Raw genomic sequence first — 22,773 nt, 5'->3', positions numbered from 1 at the left:
GCGGGTCCGCGGAACTCCGCCCAGGTCCCGCCTCTTCCGGCAGAAAGCAGCCTATCCGGGCGTCTGATTGGCGCCGCTCCGGAGGCGGTGCCGGGATAGACCCAACCGAATGGCAGGAGGAGCCGAGAAGGACAGGCGGGGCGAGCACGCCCTTTCCGCCCCGGGCCCGGAAAGGTGATGTGGCTGAGGCCGCACCGAGCTCACTATGGTAAGAAGTGGGGTTCCCGAGGGGTCCCTGGGCGGCGCCTGGGGACTGCGGGCCCCGGATGGGGCTTGGGGGCCGCGCGGGCTGGTCCCCGGGGGCCATGGGACCGGCTCCTGCCCGCCCCTCCGAGCCCGATCGGAGGGGTACCCCGGGGTGCCGGAGCCTGCACCTCCCAGGCAGTGCCTCGGAGATGGGCTTTGGGTGTTGCCTGACGCTGTGAGGGGTGCAGGCTGCTCGGGTTCCCCCTTGGGCTGTCCGCTTTGGCTCTGCTCTCCCTGTTTCTCGCTCCGCGCTGGCCCCGGCTCCTGATCCTAACTGCACGTCACCTGTTGATGCAACAGGCCCGCAGCCACTGGCCCTCCTTCTCCCAAGGCGGGATTGGCATCCTTTGCGGAGGCGGGTCTGTGTACTGCGAGCTCCTTGCATGTCTTGTGGAGGGGTGTCTGTCCTGGGTCCCCAAAAGTGAGGTTTTGGTGTTGCACGTTCCTTTGACCCTGTAGACCCCTCAGAGATGCTTGAACCCAAATGCTTGCATTTCCAGACTCAGGAAAAGAAGTGAAGTCGGCGTGGCCAGGGGACAGATAGCGTTATTGGTCGTGACTGAAATCTCTGAAGCCATGTGAAGGCCCAATGCAGGAAGCCTGTTTCTGGAGAAAGTGTGCATGTTTGCAATTACTGTAAGAAGAGCTACCATGCCTCCCTCCCCCAAAGTTAGAATTTCTGCTGTGAGGGCACGCAGCACAAAGCCCTTACACCCCTGGGGAGACCAGCAGCCACTTAGGGCAGCTACGTGGGAGACCTCTCCCTGGCAAGGCCTTCTGCCTTGTCTTCCCTCTCAGCTGCTGTGTCCAGGGTCTGCCGTGTAAACATGGGCGGATAAGCTGTGCTTGTTCTGGTCACATTTTGTCCTTGTTCCATTTGACAGTAGGACTCGCCCTTGATGGCTTGCTGTTTTCCTGGAGTGTGAAGTTGACTCCTCGGCCTCCTGGCCTGCGACCTGGCTAGAAGCAGCCACCCTGTGGAAGATGAGCCTTTCTAGGCTAACTGCTCCAAAAGGAGCCGTGGCACCGTTGAGCAGCACTTGCCATGCCAGGAGGTTCCGGGCAAGGGAGAGGGGCCCAGGCTGCAACGTTGCCTGGGATCCCACATGGAGTTGGGAAGCCAGGATTCAGACCTCGGTTAGCATCCCTGTGGTAGTCTCTGCTCATTCGATGGAAGCGCAGTGAGAGGATGGAAGAAGGCTGTAAGATCCATTGCCCTCCTGTCTCAGTGGGTGTCATTGCTTATCTGGGTACCAAAGTCCACAGTGAGAGTGTAGCCAGGGGCAGTTCTGAACACTTCAGTTCCTGCTCTAGGGCTTCAGCCAAGGTGGACACATTAGTATGTCAGTGAAAACTGAATTTCATACCTGGGAGACTGTCAGCTTTTGAAGCTGCAAGATACTGTTAGCTGTTAGAGAAGGGTCTTGTTCAGCAAAGTGGTTAAAGCTTTTTTTTTTTTTACGAAGTCAGATATACAGAGAGGAAGATCTTCCGTCTGATGATTCACTCCCCAAATGACCACAACAGCCAGTGCTGTGCCAATCCGAAGCCAGGAGCCTGGAACTTCTTCTGGGTCTCCCACATGGGTGCAGGGTCCCAAATCTTTGAGCTGTCCTCAGCTGCTTTCCCAGGCCACAAGCAGGGAGCTGGATGGGAAGTGGAGCTGCCGGGACTAGAACCGGCACCCATATGAGATCCCGGCGAATTCAAGGCGAGGACTTTAGCTGCTAGGCCATGGCACCGGGCCCTAAAGCTTTCTTTAAAAAATAATTTATTTATTTGAAAGGCAGAGTTACAGAGAGGGTTGCGGGGAGAGAGAATGGAGCGCTCATATCCACAGATTCACCCCCAAGTGGCTGCCCCGGCTGGAGCTGCAGCAATCCAAGTCCAGGAGCTTCTTCCAGGTTCCTGTGGATGCAGAGGGCCAAGCCCCTGAGCCTTCCTCCTCGGCTTTCCCAGGCACATTGGCAGGGGGCTGAATCAGAAGTGGAGCAGCCAAGACTGGCAGCGGTAGCAGATATGGGTATGGCAGCTGCCTGCCATGTGCTGTGCTCCTGAGCATAAATGGCACCTCGTTGTCCAGCCTGAGTTCTTGGAGATTCTCGCCAGGGGCCCTGGGAAAGGCTGGGTCTCTGGGTGCTGTTGAGACTAGTGAGTACACAGCCTGTGGGCAGACTCCAGCACTCTGTGAGCAGAACTGCCCTGTGTGCAGTCCAGCCTTTGAGGAACTTTCCTTGGGAAGTGGATTGAACACGAAGTGGGAATTTTCTGTTTACTTTTAAAGCTCCCTCCTGTTTTGGAACACCACTTAATTGGTCAGAGAATCGTTTTCCCTTCTCTGTCTTTTCGTCCCAGTGTGTTTATGTCTTATAAGTTCTTACAGAACCATATTTTGTATATACTTTTTCTTTTAAGATTTATTTATTTTTATTAGAAAGTCAGATTTATAGAGAAGGAAAGACAGATCTTCCATCTGCTGGTTCACCCCCAAGTGGCCACAGTGGCCAGAGCTGAGCTGACCAGAAGCCAGGAGTTTCTTCCATGTCTCCCATGCAGGTGCAAAGTTCCAAAGCTTTGGGCCATCCTCGACTGCTTTCCCAGGCCACAAGCAGGGAGCTAGATAGGAAGTGGGGCAACCAGGGCACGAACCAGTGCCCTTATGGGATCCCAGCACGTGTAAGACAAAGATGTAGCTACTAGGCTACCAGGCTGGACCCGTTTATACCTTCTTTATTCAAGTACTCTGATAGTTTCATTTTGCAATTTTCATAGTCCTAAAAGTAAACACGGGAGGAGGAGCCAAAACAGGGTAATGACGTGTTTAATCAAGGTTCTCACTGCGGGTTAACCGTGCTTAGGAGCCAGTCATTGAGTATTCAGTGGACAGAGGGTGTGAAACGGTAATTTTAATAATTTTTATTTATAAAATTTTTGTTTTATAAACATTATTAAACTTTTGGTTTTCCATTCAAGGCTGATAGGTACATTCTGTCGTGCAAGAATGACTGAAAACATGTCTTTAGATAAAATGATTAAATATTGAACCTGAAAAAAATTGCTCAGTCTGCGAGGAACCGTGAGCATACAGGCTGTTTTATAAGTTGATCAGCGTTGGGGGGAGCTCACGTTAGAGCTGGGGAACGCGGCCCTGATTCACCTGCGCCTGCGCAGTGCTGAGTTGCTGTGTCCTGCGCATCGGCGGCCAGGTGAAAGACTGGGAACTGTGGGCATGTTTTCTAGAGCCTCAGCGCATTCACTTCACACTGATGCAGCAAGTTTATTTTCTTCTGATTTGGCTGTGCTAACGCAGTGTTATAACCCTAGTTACCTCAAGCACGTGAGAAGCTCTGATCAGATCGGAGCGTTCTGACAGCCTGCAGTGCGCAGGACTCTAGGGTCTTGGGAGCCTCCCAGCCACGCGGGGAAGTGAGCTTAACCCCGATCAGGTCGAAGGGCAGGGCAGCATCGCTGAATCTCACACACCCATTTTTTTCTTTTTTTAAAAGATTTGTTGGTCTGAAAGAGGGAAAGACAAAGATCTTGCATCTGCTGTGTCACTCCTCAGGTGGCCGCAAGTGCCCACGTTGTGGCAGATGTAAGCCAGGAGCCTCTTGCCAGTCTCCCTCGTGGGTGAAAGGGGCCCAGATGCTCGGGCTCCCGTCTGCTTTCCCAGGCACTTAGCAGGGAGCTGGATTGGAAGTGGAGCAGACGGGACACCAACTGCACTTATATGGCAGCAGATTTCCCCAACCTGTGCTCAAGGGAGCGTCACAGGCAGCCGTGTGTTAAGGAACTGACTGTTACGGAATATCTTTTTATGAAAAGGAGAGATTAATAGGCATAGTTTTGATATTTGTAAGCCGAATGCTTTTCCTCAAAAACCAAAGAGTGTGTTACCTGGCAAAGGAGTTTTGCATCTGGTGATGAGATTTTCATGTTGAAAGATTTGCCTAGATTGGGGAGAGGTAGTTGTTGTAGTCAGTCACAGAATGTGTGTTTCCCAAATTCAGGCTCAGGCAGGACTTATAGCCAGGAGCGGCATGGCCCTGAGAGGGTGGACAGGGCAAGGAACTGCTTCCTGGCCAGAGCTTCCAGCACCCGTTGTCTAACCCACCTGAGGCCCTTGACATCCAGAAACATAGTATCTGTTTATATGTTTTTTGAGTCACCAAGTTTGTGGTGATTTGTTACAACAGAATAGGAATCTGTTACATTAAGAAGAGCTTCATTGCCAGTATTTGTCACTGTCCATTTAAAAATTGTGTACCATTGTAAATTATGTCAGAAGAGTTCAATTCAGTGAAAACATAAATTGGTGAAGACTTTGTAGAAACTTGTTATTACCCAGCAGTTTAGTACTGTTCCTCCCCCCGCCCTGTAAAATATGCACAGAGCAAAGGCGGATGAACTTGACTGCTGCATGTTTATAATCTTGGGGATGCTAGAGACCAACTGCTGATCATTGAAGGTTAGCAGAATGATCCTTCCTGACAGATCCAAAGTCAAGGCAAGACAAAGTAAACAGGACCGGGACCACACACACGCAAGGGTCCCAGAACACACGACTCATTGCAGCTCCTCAGCCATGGCTCTGTGCTGGACACTGGGGCGAGTGGAGCGCACCTCTGGATACTGGCGTGATGTTCATTCTGAATTTGTCATTGCAAGGGAAGCTGTAGAAAATATATAGAGTAGAACTCCATTTTTTAAAAAACCTCTTTGTGAGTACAGTGTTTACGCACAGGGAAAAGGCCAGTGTCTGTATTTATCCAGTTGTCAGCAGTGCTCACCATATGGCTGCCCTGGGAATGGGGGGAGAACGTTTTTAACTTTGAGCAGGTCTAGATTGTTAGCTTGCCCTAATAGACGTGTGGTCTGTTAGGGGCCATCCTCGTTTGCTTCTATTTTGTAATCACTATGTTAAAACATTATGGAAGTCCCTGATGGAAACTTTAACTTGATTTTGTGCGCTGTTACTGACACAGTTGGTTTGTAACTTTCAGGCTTAGCCAAGGATAAAACCTCTGTTTCATAGTATTGCCCCAATGAGGAAAAAGGGCTATTCTCAAAAACAAAAGCATTGGAAAGTATAGGGTATCTTCTGCATTTAAGACCTGCTGCAATATTTATTGTCTTTTAAAATCATGTTTGTGTAAGTAAAATGCAAACTATCGATACAACATCTTTAGTTAAGAGTAACATCTGCTAAAATGAACCTGTCAAGCTTTAATACCCCTGGCTGTAAAACTCTGTCCCTTGATTATTGTTTTAAGTACAACAGACGGAGAAACAAAACACTGTATAGATTTGCCTGCCCTGGAAAAGTCCTTTTCCCTTCTCATAGTTTGCTTATTTGGCTTACCAGCCAAAGCAATAACTAGGTATAAGCCTGGGATCCGCAGGGGGAGACATCCGCACAGCTGCCGGGGGCTCTGGGGGCCGGCTTGGGCACTGCAGACCACTGCTACTCACCTAAGTTAGTGTGCCCATACGTAAGAATATTTAACAATCTATAAAGGTCTGCTCATCATCTGGCTTTCCATGGTAACATTCCCAGGTTCATGGGAGTCTGACCACGGCTGCGGATGCTTCTCTGGTAGTTAGCATAATCCTGTGTTCAGCGGGCTGCTCTGCTGTCTTTGTTCTTCCGGAGTCTGAGTGTGCTCTCAGGCTCACTCAAGTGCTAATTATCCGCTTAGCGTTTTGCAGTGCTTACCTTGTGCTTGTTTGCTAAGTCTAGATCTCAGGAAATCAGTGGTGGTGTGGTCTGACAGGAGCCCTGCTAGGAAAGGTCGTGAGTAATGTGTGGGCACGAGGATGCTGACCCCACAGAGCATGCAGTGTGGGCACAGGGAGGCCCTCCCAGAGGAGGGCACCCTGAAGAATGAGTCAGGTCACTGGGCAGCAACAAACAGCACCTTGGGAGAGACTCATGGTTTAAGGGATCTGAAACAAATACCAAACTCATTAAGTGAATTTACGTATTGGAATCGTCTTTGCCCTTTATAATGTGATCAGCTTCCTTTATTCCCATTAACATTTTCATACTGAAAATCCCAGTTTTTCTCTCAGACAGAAACATCAGCCTCCTTTCATGCCGCAACCAAAATGCCCTGTGCTTGCTTCTCTCCTTTGCGCATCTGGATTGGGTCCTTTTGAAGCCATTTTCCTCGTGAAAACAGCATTCTTTACCCACAAGCCATCACTTGCTACTGTGCTCTAATGCTTAGTTTTGAAAATACACATCATATTCTTGGTTGATTAGAATGGCTATCTGACTCAGTAGTCAGTGTTTGTTTGAAAGACAGGACAGGGTAGGTAGGACAACAAGACTTGTAGCCACTTATCCGACTTTGTAGCCTCTTAGCCTTCCGCACACATCTGTCGGCACACTCCAGAAGCATCCAGCAGGCCGGGCAGAGCCAGGCCACAAGAGCTGCATCCTGTGTGCTGGCCAGCTGGTGCAAGAGGGCAGGGACTCCCCGCATCTTGGGTCTGGTTGAGTCTGCAGAGCCTGGGCTCTGTCCCCAGACTGCACACTAAATGCAAGTTTGGTCCTCCTAGCCAGCTGGGAATCTGTTTCATGAGCTTGTGGTCTCATGCTATTCATTAACATATTCATATACATGTCAAAATATGACCCTTGGAAGAAAAGAGTTTTAAGACCTTGTTTTTTCTGCTCGTATTTGATCATTAGCTAGCATGTTTCAAAGCTACAAAATTAAAACCCAATTTACTTCACAGTCACAATGTGTTGAACTATACCTTTCCTATATACATAAAGCGTTTCATCACAAAAATAACAATTATTAAAATATGAGAGTTAAAGAATAATATAGATACAGCCACTGTATCTTCCTGCCTTTGCATAAAGGTTTGCACACTAAAGATGTACTCATTATAAAATATTGCATCCTTTTTCCCACATACCCATATTTAACATACAATTACTTGGTCATTAACAATATGGTAGATGGGCCCAGGACAGTAGCCTAGTCACTAAAGTTTTCACCTTCATCTGCTGGGATCCTATATGGGCCCCAGTTCGTGTCCTGGCTGCTCCACTTGCCTCTCAGCTCCCTGCTTGTGGCCTGGGAATACAGTTGGGGTTGGCCCAAAGCCTTGGGATCCTGCATCCCTGTGGCAGAGCCGTAAGAAACTTCTGGCTCTTGGCTTCAGTTCGGCTCAGCTCAGGTCATTGCAGCCACTTGGGGACTGAACACAGTGAAAGAACATTCTCTCCTCTCTGCAAGTCTGCCTTTCCAAGAAAAGTAAAGAAATCTTTAAAAATAAAAAAAGAATATTGGTAGATAGCAAATATGTATATTGTCTTGGTTTTTTATAGTTGCACGTATCATAAAATTTTAAAAAGGGATGATAGGGACCACCTGGTATGGTTGTGACTAAAGCCCCGCCTGCGATGCCTGCATCCCCTCTGGGCACTGGTTCCTGCCCCCTGCTGTGCTCCCTGCCCCGCCCCGTGCTGATGGCCTGAGGAGAGAGGACAGCCCAAGGGGCTTGCGCCACCCGCTTGGAAGACCTTCAGCCTGCTCCAGCTGTGGCCATCTGGGGAGTAAACCAGCAGGTTTAAGATCTCTCTGTCCCTCGCGCAAATGCTTTTTTTTTTTAAAGGAAATTTTAACAATTTCTTGCAAGGCTAGTTCTTAAGATTCTCCTGGCTTTTCTCATTCATTTTCTGTTTAAACATCAGAATCAGCTGTTTCAAAAATAACTTGTTAGTATTAAGTTTACTCTAAATTCAGGAATTCACCTGACCATGCTGTGTTCCAGTCTTGAGAAACTGGCATATGAGTCTGTTCTGCTTTTGTGTTCTTCCGTGTGTTTGAAGTGCTTCAGCTTCTGCTTTGACCCCAGAGCTGTGTGTTTCATGTCAAGGCTTTTCCTAAACGGTTTAGCTTGCTCTCCCAGCTCCTACCACAGATGTAATCCGTTCTGTTTTGTCTTTCAGCTGGATGGTAATGCATGAAGACTGTTGATTAACATATTTTAACCCCATTAAGTCCTAAATTTTATTTATTTGAAAGGCAAAGTTACAGTTAGAACTTTTTAATTTTTTTGTTGTTGTAGTTTTTTAAGTAAGGAAATCACAGAAACACATTCAGGAATACGGTGGGACAGAGAGGGGAAAGGTGAGAGACAGATTTTCCTACTTTCCTGCTGTGTCCCAGCTTTTATATTCTGTGTGTAGGTCTGTCCAGCTCGCACAGGATAATGGATGGAAGGGGTGTCATTTTGTGTGCAGCCAGCTTCCTCAGTTCCCCCACGTCTTTAGCATGGGACTGTGGGATGTTTCAGTTAACCATTAATCTGCAAGGAAGAGTTTGGGACTCTAAGTCATTGTCTTATTCCTAGTTTTTTGGAAAATGGTTCTAAGTTTACGCAATTAGTGTTCTGCTGGCTGCTGTATGAGATCAATACATTTTATCAACCAGCATAAAAATGGGATGTTAGTCTACATACAGGAATATTATTTCTCTTTCTTAAAATGCTTTCATTATTCAGTCATTTCTTACTGTGTGGGTCAACACATCTGTGCTGGAAGTGTGGTCTGATAACACCGTGTTCATTCACCCTGCTGTGAGACTGAATTGTAACGTGCCAAGATTTGCTGTGGGGAATGGAATAGAAAGTTTACACGAAAGTGAAAGAGACACAGATGACTCAAGCCCAATTACTGGAAAAGAGAACACTTAAGCTAAATTTTTCTAAAGTCTATCTCTGTTTCAGTTTCGATATGAGTATTAAATGATGAATAATGTTGACTGGACAGTAGAAAAAGCAAGTGTCTGAATTTCACCGCGTTTTAGGAGATTGTGTGTCAGTACGTGGGCAACAGTGTCATGTTTAAAGCATTTCTAAGCTAGGAAGTTCAGAGTTGGAAGAAATTGTAGTCAACATGTATCTCCTGCACTCCTCCCTGCATTACAGACAGGACAGCAAGGTCAGGGGTGTCCTCAGGGCCCCTGCCCACTCCTGCCAGGGCAAGGCCACTTCGGGGGCTCTCTGAGGTCCCCCTGACCACTCCGGCCAGGGCAGGGCCACTTCAGGATCGCTGCGCAGTCCACTCCGGGAACATCTGCACTGAGGGAGTCCTGTGGACCCACCTGTGGCCATTAGGTTGGATGCTGGCGTTTTTCATATTGTTGGATTTAGGTTTTCCTTTGTTGCGTCCCCTGCCCTGAACAGGGAATACATGTTTGGAATAGCCTAGTCTTACGTATTGTCAGGTGTCATTTTGTTTGCCTTTTTGAAGAAAGTAAAGCATTCTCAGTATGGAATTGTCTGGCAATTTTTATCACATGCAATTTTTCTTATATTATTTTTTCTCCTCTTTTTTAGTCTGCCATTTTCAATTTTCAGAGTCTGTTGACTGTAATCTTGCTGCTTATATGTACCTGTGCTTATATCCGCTCCTTGGCACCCAGCCTGCTGGACAGAAATAAAACTGGGTATGTTATTAATGACATCTAATCACCCAAATTAGTTCTTATATTGAATATAAATTACCATGCAAGTCATTAGACAATTAAATTCCTAAGTGTAGTTTAGTTTGGCGATAATACCTTATGTTGCTTGCTCTGTTTTTTTTTTTTTTTTAAATGCAAAATCTGTATTTTTGTGGTGTTTTATTGTATTTAAATTTCGACAGTAACCTGAAAAGTGCTGGGCAGCAAGGAGCCGTGTGTGGGTGAGTTCCCTGGGTCGGCCTGAGGGCTCTAGCGGGCGTGCACTCACGCCTGTGCGGACAGCATCTCTCCCCTGTCCTACCTCGGGTCTGAATTGTACTGCAATAACTTCTCGGCCTTTTGGCTAAGATCAAGTGGATTATATTGCAGCACTCTTGGCCATTTAATTGACTTTGCCCATTTGTTGATTTATATCATCTTAATGTATTGCTCAAGCAGTTGGAATTACTTTCCTTTCGCCCGTAATCCAGATTGTTAATGTGTAGTTAACTCACACGGTAGAATCCAGGCAAGGCTCTGAACCACAGCCTCCTGAACGCTGGTATCACGATGTCTCTCTGATAAGAGACTTGTGCTTGTGTCATTAACAAATAATCCTGTGGTCGTTCACTAGCACACTTGCACCTTTCTGATGCTGTGAGCAGTGTTTCACAGTGCGCAGGGTTGCTGCAGGTGGAGGCAGGTGGAGGTGTCTGCCCTTGCTTTCTCGGGAGCAGCAATACCTCCAGACACGCTGCACTGACAGGACTGCTCAGGGCGGCCGAGTCCCAGCAGGGGCTGAGAGCAGTGTATTTCTCCCACAGTAGACGTCAGTAACAAAGCATGGCTTCTTTTGCATTTTGTAGTACAGATGAATGCCATCAACTATTGAAGCCATTTTTTGGTCTTTGTTTCCATCCATAAATCTTTTATTTTATGAAGAAATATTTTCTGTAGAACAAATTGTTACAATCCTGTGTCCCTTTCTGTTACAATTATGTATTTTTATGCATTTGAAAATCAATTTTCCTTTCAGTTTACAAATATACCATGCTTAGGTATAGATGACTCAGCAGATTTATAAAACACTCTTTGATGACTCCAACATATAAAATAACTTGAATTTCTTGCTGCTATAGATGCTTAAAAAAATGAATAAAGGAAAAAATTGCTGCTTTGTCTTTCTCACTTTTTGACCCAGTAGCAACATCAACAGAAACATATAATGGAAGATAGCCATAGAAACTGAACAACATATTTGTATTGATTTTTGTCAACTGAGTACATATTTTTTTAAATAAAGATTTTTTTAAATTGGAATATTACAAAAATGTGTATAGGGATGAAAATAGGTGGGGAAAAATCAGTGTCTCTTGATTTACCTTGTTAGGATTTTTTGTTGTTCAGTTAGGAAATGTGATGTGCTTAACTGAGCATAGCATTTTTTAAGTGGTAACAATATTTCCAGAATATTAGGACTGAAGAAAGCTTTGCTCTCTGATCCTGGAGTTTCAGGTTGCTTTCTGCCAAGTTCTAGGCTACCAGGAAGGAGATTCTGGTGGCCTGAATTTACTCTGTTGTCTCAAAGTTAGATGAGTATGTGTTATAATCAGTAGGTTCTTGGAATCAGCAACCATGGCTTTGCAAGTGCCCAACCTGTTGCTTTCCAGGTTTTAATTAGGAAACATGAGCCAAGTTTAAGAGATACCTGGAGCGGCATCAGCATCTGTATCCTACGTAACACAGCCTGTGTTAATTGCTCTAGGGTCTTTCTGGGTATTCACTCAGTTACCCTCATAACTTAGTGGTGGTGAGTACTATTAAAGACAAAGTGAATTTCTCAAACAGTAAGTAACAAGAACTGAAGTAAAGAATAGCGTGGTCTTTAAGATGATCTGTATTACTTTATTACTTTGAGGAATATATGTATGTTTACACTTTGAGGAGATAGATATATATATATATATCCGTATAGTCCCATAATGAGGTTGATTTACTCGTCAGAATTTCCATTCTCTGAAATCAACCTGTAATTATCAGCTTGTAATTTCACAAAGTTGGTGCTAATTCACCTCCCCGCCCGACCTCTGGAGTCAGAAAATCAGAAGAGGAGCATGTGTGGAATTTAACGGAACCAGGGTTTTCACTGAGTCTTATCTCTCCAAGACGTCATGATTTATTAGCTGTTTGTTTGAGCACAGAAGGTATAATGTAAATTTCCATGGAATTGACCATTTTTGTTTTGTACTGTGATTTTGCTGACCCAGTTGTAACGTACACAATAGATGTTAGTTTATCTTTGTAATGTCAACAGTGTTTACTTTTCTCAGATGCCTCTGTTCATTCATGACTAGATTGGTTATTTTTTTTCAATGCTGTTACTCTTTATACATGGCAAATAATTAGAGAATTATTAATTAGTAATTAATTCCTAACAGCTAGTAGAATTTAAGTGAACATCTTTATTCTACTTCATCTTATTACCGGGTTAATATGTGTTGCCATATTCAGTGAACTGATGTACAATTGCCTCTTAATTGGGAGTTTCCTTTCTAAACATAATTGCATATTTTATTATAATCCTGCATATAATGACACAGAAATAATATCATTTGATTTGATAATTGTATTAAATGCTCTATTCTATAATATTTACAAGTTTTAGTGTTCTTTCAGTGTCACAATTCATCCAAAACCTGTGTTCATTTATTCTCAAATTAACAATTAAATCTTGAGTGTAGTAAGCCCTTGCGCAAATTTTTACAACTCGTCCATTATTTTTGTTCAGATTGGACCTCTGACAAATGTATACTCCATTCTGTAGCAGTGTATATTGAGTAATGAAAGATGAGTTACTGTTTCCTTTCTTGCACAGCAAATGGCTGTTCCATGTCAAGCAGGCAGATTTCAGTTCTGAAATAGAGCATTACAGGCTAAATTGCATATATCTGAATAATTCTCTAAGATGAGAAATGATTTGTCTTTCCTGGTAACCAATAGCCATTTTTTTCTTTTTCATTCTATGCAGACTATTGGGTATATTTTGGAAGTGTGCTCGAATTGGTAAGTGTCTATACTATCCGTCTATTTCAGTTGTAACATTGGTAACCAATTCATTTATCATAGGCACATAAATCTAATGTCAGTTTGCAAAATGCAAACTTCACAATTTTATGCATTTATGCAAAACCTTATGGGGTTTCACAGCACTCCCTTGTGTCACTTAAATCTAAATTTGTTCGATACTTCATAGTATTTCAGTATCAGGGAGATAGAAAGCTACGAAGGTGCTTTAATTAAGGTGTTAGGTGGTGTAGACACTATGCATGCTTTGTTCTGAGATTTCTGTTTGTTTCCTTTTTCTTTATTACTGTGTGAGAAACAGCGACAAAGAATGTGCTCCCGTCTGATGACTTATTTCCCAAAGGTTGCAGGGCCAAGTCCAGGAACCAGGAGATCATTTTTGGTCTGTGTGAGCATCAGGAATCCCACGCTTGAGCCATCACTGCTTTCTGCCAAGGATCAGGAGCGAGAGCTGGGAATGGAAAGCAGGCGCTCTGGTGCGGGACATGGGCATCCCGAACTCATGATCTCAACCATTAGGTCAAAGGCCTGGCCCAGAAGGGATGTCCACCTATTGATATAGTTTTATGCACAGCGTGTCCATGTTATACAGTGAGCTGTGCTGTGTGGAGTTCACCACTTTGATAACTGCAGGTCGATTTCCTGTCTAATGAAGGATTTAAGATGAGCAGCCTCTTAATCATATGTGTAAATACAGTTGACCATTATGTAATACTAAACAGTTGGACCAGTGCATGGTCCACTTGCAAATGATGGGTGATGAGATTCAAATGCGTTGTATGGCTGTGATTTACCAGAATTCTTGATTAATAGTTTTTATCATTTTGACATAACTAAGTTCCAAAAAAGTATATAAAGCCACAGCATTTGTACTTAACGCCAGTTGGACTAAAAATGAATAATTTCTTCTCCTTTTTGAAATTATTTTCTTAACCAAAAAATGTTTTTAGTTCTCTTCTTCTAACATTGAATTTATACCTAACTATTTTTTTTTTCTTTTGTAAAGCTTATTAGACTTTTATAAAAGCTTTGATTTTTCCTGCATTTGGCCTTTAATCTAGCTAGCCATTCTGACAATGGCCTGCATTTCCCAAACTAATACAAGGAATTGAGGATTTTATATCATTAATGGTGCTCCCTTTGGACTGGTGGATTTTACTCTAATGTCCAAGTTTTCAGAGATGTGAGAAATTTAGAAGACGGTTCACCAGAGAGATCAACTGAACAGAGATTGAAAGATGGAAACTCAGTCTTTTAATTCTTTGAAATTTTTCTGGGGATTGGTGTAACATGTAAAAGTGATTATCATAAACTATCTTCGAATCTCAAAAGCTTCTTATGAAAAAAATATGCTGTTCATCAATGACATAAATTGAAGGACATGTTTGTTTTTTTAAGATTTATTTATTTTTATTGGAAAGTCAGATTTACATAGAGAGGGAGAGGCAGAGAGAAAGATCTTCCATCTGCTGGTTCACTTCTCAAGTGGCCACAACAGAGCTGATCTGAAGCCGGGAGCCAGGAGCTTCTTCTTGGTCTCCAACATTGTATGGGTCCCAAGGCTTTGGGCCATCCTCAGCTGCTTTCCCAGACCACAAGCAGGGAGCTGGATGGGAAGTGGGGCTGCTGGGATTAGAACCGGCGCCCATATGGGATCTCAGTGCGTGCAAGGCAAGGACTTTAGCTACTAGGCTATTGCTCCAGGCTCAAAGAGCATGTTTTCTTCCCTTAAGATTTTAATATATAAGACCCATCAACAGGAAGCTGTCAGCATAACACTAGAATTCTTTTCTAGACCTGAGATGATGAAATCATAGAATTATTTGACCTTTTGGGTTTCTTGCTGTAACAATGATACTACAGACACCAAGTTCTCACAGGACAGAACCTCTTTGAAGACTCTCGTTCTGATCCAGTGACTATGGCCAAACATGAGCTTCCAGAGGATTCAGGGTTGTTATTGTGCTGCCTTGAAGTTTGTCCTTCTTGACTTTCTCTTACCATATTAATGTTTGGATCTTAATTTTGTAAGGAGTATCATTAGTTTTGACTTGGTTAAAGTCCTGATACAGCTCAGGAAAGTGATCATCAGTCCGGAGCCACTCACTGGGAGTGTCTGGACAAAGGCCTGACTATAGCGCAAACTAGTGTAGCTCAGAACATCGCCAAGCATCTTGGGGTGCTTGGACAACAGCCTCTCCTGATGCTCCCGAGTGCTGCAGTTGAGAGAGCCTGCTGTAGATGCACAGACCACGTGGCAGTCGCACACAGCGCACAGCAGCTGGAGGCCCTGGGAGCACAGCACAAGGCCAGGCAGTGAACAAGAACCAAGAGGACAAGGACAATAAGAAAACCATCCCTGCCGTGGCCCATGCCGGCCGTGCTGACCGCTGATGGTCAGTGTAAGGACACATAAGCCAGATGACCTGCTTCAGGCAAGCCGGGAAGCAGTGGCAGATGAGCCCACGTGGAAGCTGCTGGGAGAGTGGAGGAGGAAGAGCACGTCGAGTGCTCAGCTCAGCTCTGATACATTGCTGATTCATGCAGAAAACATCACAGCACTTAAAATCCATTGCTGTGTTCAGTATGTGCAGCTCCATTCAGTGGGCCGCCCAACTGACCCTGTTACTCTAAGTTGAAGATACGTCGTTTGTAGCTTTCCTAATGATTTCCCTTGGTAGGATCTATTTCTGTGTTGCATTATAAATAATGCTTTTCTGTATTCTCGCACATTTTCCCTCTTGACTGTATACACGTCGTATGTGGGACGGTTCAGTTAGAACGAAGCTCTGTGAAAGCATCAGCTTTTTCCTCTCTTGAAGTGGCTTTGAGGATGTGGCTGCTGAAACGTGCCGCTCTTACCTTGACACAGAGAACGGCCCAGACACCTCATCTCATCACATTACAGCAACTGTCCATTGGCTTGCACAGACCCACGACCAGACAAGGAGTCATGTCCTCCAGGTCCAGCCAGAGAGGGTTAGCTCCACCACACGGCCAGCCCTTTTAAGTAAATGAAACACAGGAAAATGAGACCCATGTGTAAATTATGGTATTCTGAGTCTGAGACTAAAGAACAACTACTTCCAAAATTAACTTTTAGCAGATGCACAACTCAAATACTTCTTTTTAGACTTTCAGACATGAAAAATAGCCCTTATAAGAATGATAGAAGAACAGGGTGTAGCGGGGTCAAAGTCTGTCTGCAGTTACAGCATCCTATTTGGGCACTCGTTCAAGTCCAACTGCCTCACTTGGGTCCTGCTCCCAAGCACCTGAGAATGCAGCACAGGATGGCCGAGTCTTTGGAACCCTGCATCCGTGAGGGCCCAGAGGGTGGTCCCAGCTTCAGACCAGCCCACCTGCAGCCATTGTGGCCATTTAGGGAGTGAACCAGTGGACAGAAGATCTCTCTCTTTCTGCTTCTCCTTGCTCTCTGTAGCTCTGCTTTTCAAATAAAATAAATGAATGACACTTTCTGTCTTATCTGGTTTTCTGCAACTGGAAGGTGGTTCATTAAATGTTTATGCATAGAAAAAGCAACACCAAATATTTACATGCCGGGATAGTTCAAAAGTTCGTGGAAAAGTGAAATTAAAAGATAGCTTCTTTAAAACACAGTTTCTATGCAGTTTCTCAAATCTGCATGTATATCTAAATTACATTTTTTATGAATATTATCACCAAGCCTGCATGGTGATGTAAACGGGACTGACAGTATGGCGTCATGAGCTCAGTGAGAAGGCTTTGAAAAGCAATCTGACCTTGAGAATTTTCATTACTAATAGTAGTTCAGTTTGACATTTTCCAGAGTTTACTGAACTTGGTGACTAAAGAAACCTGGGTATTAGGAGGAAGCTGCATTTAAGCCTCTGTAATAAAACATAACTGAGGCGAGAGTGAGCATTGCTAGCTACTAGAGGATGCAGGAACCCAAGGTGGGACTGTCCTCTCTCTGTCCCCTGCCCTCGGGCAGCACGGAGGCACGTTCCTCCTCTGCTGTGAGTGGACTGTGAGACGAGCTCGGGTTAGCTCAGTTTCACAAACTACCCTCAGGCCTGCTTCATGCAGAGCATCACCTCAAATGTGTGTGAAAGTTAAGTCTTGCAGAAATAGGTATCTTTAAATTCTGCATGGCTAGCTCACGTTAACCATATTAAAATAGTCTTGACATTTTATCCCAGAAACAGTGTAATGAAGTACATTCTGCCAACCATGCTCTGCTTCTCTTCATTTCTGGACCTTTGCCTTCCCTTCTTCCAACGTCATGAGTTATGACAACTGAAGGAAATGTTATGCTTAAAAACTGTGTGTTGGATTTCTAAGTAGACATTTTTTAAGAGAATAGATGTTTCTTCAGCCTGGTTGCTCTTGGATGTCAGACCTTCTGCCCTGCCCTGCCGCCTGGGGTAAGGCAGTGCACACAGTGCTGTCAGTGGCCTGTAGGATGGAAATGAATGCACTTGGGCACATTGTTGGTGTTGTTTTGTCGTTGCTGCCTCTGGTTGCTCGTTTACTTCACCTCCACCTCCAGAATGTGTGGAACTCCTAGGCAAGAGCGTTCTGATTCTTAGACGCGCCCCTTCCGCGCCACAACCCGTGGTAGCTCCCAGCCACGCAAGATGTGTACCTCCTTGTGTCTCCACAGGTGAGCGGAAGAGTCCGTACGTCGCGGTGTGCTGTGTCGTGATGGCCTTCAGCATCCTGTTCATACAGTAGCGTATGTGAAGGCCAGGCTGTAACTGCCACCAGAGTTCAGTGTGAACAAGGACTCAAACCTGCAGGAGATGATGATGGAAAGAATGGTTCACCTTTGATCGCTGAGCATTGAAGGAGATAAATTTCCAGATGCTGTTCTCTATTTAATTGGACCAATGTTCTATATAAATAGTTAAGATGTAGCCATTTCATATGCAACAAGTTTAATGGTATATCACAATCAACCTCAGTACTGTTATTACAATATTACATTGTGCAAATGTCATGCTCCTGTGTCCAATACCAATTTGGAATGAGATTTCGCCAAGACACATAGTAGGAAACAAAATTGGTGAATTGCTCTAGCTCCTTTTAGTGTTATTTGGAAATGATAAAGTGTTACAGAACGTGGTCTTTCTTGGATTGGCTGTATTATTGAGAAAAGAATGATTCGGTTTGTGTTGGTGTAAGAATCGTGTTCCGTTTATGATGCTTGGTTATCATTTGGCCACACCATTTTGATCATTAACCAGAGTGCCTCTAGCACTAGCAAACTGTAGCTCGTTACAGATGTTTAAAACAAGCAAATGCAGGTCTTCAAGGAAGGCAAATGTGATTTAAAAGTAATGTTCACATTTAGCACCAGAACATTACGTTAGCCACCTGACTTAGCCTTAAACCTCTGGTCAAATATAGATTAAACAGCTTAAGAACAAAAATCGGACCGGGTAGCTGTCATGTTCTGGAAAGGCACCCTTCTCAGAGTGGAAAGAGCAAATTCGAACAACTGCAAACACCCTAGATGCAGATTTCTTCTTTTTAGTGTTGTTTCTTTTAAAATGAAGTATTTAATTGCCCCAAAATGAACTGTATTTTTGTTTTCATATTTTTTTTAATACAGCACTTTAAACCTAGTGTGTCTGTCAACTTGAACTGGAATCTCTTGTGTAATTTTGTGATAAAGTTTTCAAATCTACTTTGCTGTGTGCAATGGCATGCTTGTCTGAATTTTGATGGTGAAAAACGACCTTCAGCAGTTTCTGTGTTGGCAAACGTGACTTTCCCATTTACAGTAGAGCAATTGAAAGTGTCTGACTGCTTGCGTTTCGAGAGGCAGGCAGAGCTGCCATTTGCCAGTTTCTTCCTCCAGTGTGTGAAGCACCTGGACAAGGCTGGAGCCTGGAGCCAGGGAGGCAATCCCAGTCCTACATCTGCCTCTTAGACCCCTGATTACCCCAGGCCCCACCAGTGGCCCCTAGGGTTAACATTGGCTGGCAACTGGAGCCTGATCCAAGGATCGAACCCGGGCTCTGTGATATGCGATGCAGGTAATTGAAAACCTTAATGCATTTTACTATTGCTAACATTTCCCTTTTTTTTTTTTAAAGATTTATTTTATTTTTATTACAAGTCAGATATACTGAGAGGAGGAGAGATAGAGAGGAAGTGGAGCTGCCGGGATCAGAACCAACGGCCATATGGGATCAAGGCGAGGACCTTAGCCACTAGGCCACGCTGCCGAGCCCCTATTGTTAACATTTCTTAAGGTCAACTCAACTTCAGCTGAAATTTCAGTGTTGAGAAATTAAACCTTAGCTTGAATTATCCATTACTGATAGTGTTAGTTTGGTATTTGTAGCTCTTAAATTTTCTATTAAGGTTTAAAACCACCTGTGTAAAGACCCATTTTAGGGTACCTGGAATGGCTCTAGAGGCTAAGAGTATTGTGTGTTGCCTGGCTTATTGCCTGAACAGTTTGACAATGGAAGAGAAACACCTTCAGGTTGTTTTGGTCATGTCCCTGTGTGGTATAAGTTGAATTCTTTGCTTTAGAGAGGAAATCAGGTTACGATTGTAGTTCCTGCTCTCAACTGTATCTTGGACTGTGCATTAGGTCAAGGATTTTTAGGGTGTCCCCAAAATAGGGCTCCATTGTCAGCACAGCTGTGCAGGATAAGTCATCATTCTGGGTCAGATTTCTAGGTGACCATCTGTTCAGCTGCGTCCACTAACTTTGTCTACTAATACACATCAGGTAAGAAGAAAGGCAGGCTATGCTATATAGCCATGTCTAAGAAATTTCATATATTTTTGTTCAAAGAGTTGCCACTGAATCCTGTTCTCCAGCTCAAAAGGCAGTATAGGTAGTGTTAAGCCCCAGAGTGTATTCAGATGCCTCTGGTGTTCCTGGTGGGGTGCCAGGAGGCAGAAGAGTGTTTGCGATGCGCTGAAGTGTTGGATGAGCTGGGTCCTGGACCTGCCACAGTCCCGGATGGCATGGTAGATGCTGAAGGTTCCAGTCTGCCGAGTTCTGATGCTTACCCTGGGCTCTTTCCTGGCTGTGGCATCTCCAGTTTCCATGTCCGCTGAAATCTGTTTTGTGCTGATTTCACTCTGCATGACCTCAGATGTGTTAGTGTTGGGCTATCAAAACACAAAATCTGAAATTCTCTCAGGGCTGAAGAAAGCTGGGACGGTCCAGTGCTTCGTTAGGCCTACCTCTTCTGCACTGGGCATTGTGACTGCTTTACATATTCAAATTCCAAATATCTTGTCATGTAGTTGATGGTGGCATGGGGTCTGTGATAGGCCCCTCTGTCCTGCCAAGATGGTCAGTCTAGTTTTAGGACAACAGAGGCTTAATTAAGTCAACTTCCAAGTTAACAAAATCAGAACTAAATAATCTCTTCTTAGTTCAGTCAGAAAAAGAAAGAGATCCTAGCACCTGTAAATAAAATAGTCCTTTTTTCCTTCTTCAAAAACCACAAAACAGTACATAGTCTTGTCATTAAAGATGGATAGTCACTGTAGGAGTGTGTGATGGTAAAGTGAGGTTATGCAAACAAAGTGTGATGTAGTGTTGCTGTATTGCATAATGAATGACCCTTTCAGAGGTGCAGTGCTCGGGCTGAGCTTGAGCACTGCAGAAGCACAATAGTGTACGGAGGACCTCACTTGTTGTGGTGCTAAGGGTTATTCACATATAAGCTTAAAACAGCGAACAGATGGTCTTGTATTTCCTCATTTCTGTTTCCTACCTCAGAACTGAAGCTGAATGTGTTTTCCCTCCTGTCTAATGCAGAAGCCCTTCAGGAAGGAAAAATTCTTCCCTGGTGTGAAAGCAAGGTAGCATGCATTCACGCCTACCTTATTTGGACTAGGATTGCAAGCAGTATAGTCTGCAGACTTTTGTGAATGGTATTTAAGGTAGAGACGTTAGCCAGTCAGCTTAGTATTTATAGGAGCTCTTTCAACAGCTCGTGTTCCACACGTGTCAAGGTAGCTGTGACGAGGAAGGCATACCCCGGCCCAAGAAGCAGCACAAGTGATTACACATCCATACTTCTGAGAGGCGTAGGGAAAAAAGCCTGTTTTCAAGGACTGGAACTTTCCTCAAAGCTTTCAAAGGTCACTAGATCCAAATAAACAGAAGACAGTGAGGTTTGGAGTACCCTCTAAATACTGTGCCATCTTGTCAGGCATTTTTGATCAAAAAGTCCCAACTTGTTCCTGCCCCCCCACCCAAATGAATTTCCTGTGATTTTAAAAGCACAGATAAATCATCCTAAATGCTGGATACTTAAAGAGGCTTCCAGTTTTATGTTTCAAATGAGTGAAAACAATTGATGGTTTTAAAAATATGGACTTGCTGCCTTCTAAATAAACTGGAAATGGAAACAGTTTATAATCCTTTTACTCATAGATGGCCAAAATTAGGAGGTTTTTCCCTTTGTGGTTTTGTTCACTCTACTACAGTGTCTTTGAGAAACATTGCAGGAGCCAGTCACTCAGCTCAACTCTTTGGTTTTGTTTGAGGGGAGGTGTTGGGTTTTGGTTATTAGTTAGACCTGTTATGGGGAGAATTTGCCAAACCAGATTGAAACAACCACATTTCAGGATATAGTTAGAACTCAGATAATGCACATGTACTTTTGAAATTCACAGAAAACAGAATTCAGAAGTTGAGTTTGGGTCAAAAATATTGTACAAGCCCATGGATATTGTTTTCATAATGCACATTTTGTCCCGTGGACTTTTTGAAGATACTTTCTCTTAGGTGTGAGTGGAAAAGTATTGTCTTTGGCACATCTTATAAATCTCCATTGCTGTTTCATTGTAGATACCAATTGATTCAAAGTGTTATGTTAAAAAGCAGCACTAAATCTGATTTCTAATGCATTTCAAAAGAATCCAAGAATAACCTTAAGTCTGCTGAATTTAATATATGACAGCAAAGTCTGTGTCTGTCAGTATCCTTGAACCTAACATTTGTCTGGAGGTCAAAATGAAAAACAGATTTTGGAAGTGAGCTTATTTTTACACACACTTTGTGACATTCAAGGACACTCAGGAACTGCATATCAGATGCTACTGTTTGTGTTTTGACAGGGAAGTAGCCAAAGACCAAATGTGTGGGGCTCTGTTTCTTGTGCCCGGAGTCTAATACCTGTCCTTTATCAGCACATGAACAGTTGCTGAGCAGCTGTCCTGTGGGCATAGTGATTAAACCACTGCTCAAGAGCCACATCCCATATCATACCAGTTGCTCAACTTCCTATCCAACTTTTTGCTAATGACTTTTTGTCAACAATGACCCAAGTGTGACTGAGATGGAATCCTGGCCTGGCTTCACCCTGCCCGACACAGTCTCGGTGGTTGAAGGCATTTGCAAAGTGAACCAGCAGATGGAAGGTCTCTGTCACCCTCTCCACCTTTCCATTAGCAAATAAGTCTGTAAAACAATGCACAAAGCTATTCAACTTTTTTTTAAATAAATGAGGAAACAATTAAGGCGTTAAGAATTTCAAGAAGGCCAGCATCCAGGAAGTTCTGTAGTGTGCATCTGTTTGAAGTAGTCTATAAACCTAAGATATACCAAAAGATGGGACCCTGCCTGGAAATGAGAATTTATGAAGATCCTTAGAAACCTGAAGCATTCTTCAGGACTCAAGAAAAGCCCCAGATCAGACTTGCCTGTGCTGCTTGCCCAACTGTCACAATTGAAGCCTCTTCTAAATCTTGGGGAAAAGGTGACAATACTGTGAGTTCTAAGGTGTTTTATGAAAAGGTTATACAGCATGAAATCAAGAACTACAACACAAATTGGAGCAACAAAGTTGGAATTTGAAAATTTGGTAGGAAAACCTCATTGGGATATTGGTTAGTTCTTAGCTCTGAGCGACTTGAAAGCTAAAACACACCGACAGTTCTAACCCATACTGTTAGTTGCTTTTAAGTCTTTCCATCATAGACTTCTTCAGGGAAATCTAATCTGAAC

The 22,773-nt window shown here is 43.9% G+C and overlaps 1 protein-coding gene and 1 non-coding gene across 2 annotated transcripts; both read left to right on the top strand.

The window, feature by feature from the left end:
- Nucleotides 1–71: 71 nt before the first annotated feature.
- Nucleotides 72–17,906, top strand: TMEM167A (transmembrane protein 167A). The gene is made up of 4 exons (XM_012927288.2): nucleotides 72–208; nucleotides 9,607–9,716; nucleotides 12,742–12,776; nucleotides 17,446–17,906. The coding sequence occupies exons 1-4, from the start codon at nucleotides 206–208 to the stop codon at nucleotides 17,514–17,516; spliced, it is 219 nt and encodes a 72-aa protein (XP_012782742.1). The 5' UTR covers nucleotides 72–205; the 3' UTR covers nucleotides 17,517–17,906.
- LOC131478215 (small nucleolar RNA U109) lies at nucleotides 10,411–10,539 on the top strand. The gene has a single exon (XR_009244366.1). It is a non-coding gene; the product is annotated as a small nucleolar RNA U109 (small nucleolar RNA).
- Nucleotides 17,907–22,773: the final 4,867 nt, after the last annotated feature.

This window comes from Ochotona princeps, chromosome 28, assembly GCF_030435755.1.
Source record: "Ochotona princeps isolate mOchPri1 chromosome 28, mOchPri1.hap1, whole genome shotgun sequence".
NCBI classification, from domain to species: Eukaryota; Metazoa; Chordata; class Mammalia; order Lagomorpha; family Ochotonidae; genus Ochotona; species Ochotona princeps.
Note: the sequence above shows the minus strand (reverse complement) of the source record. Positions and strands in the feature narration are given on the sequence as shown.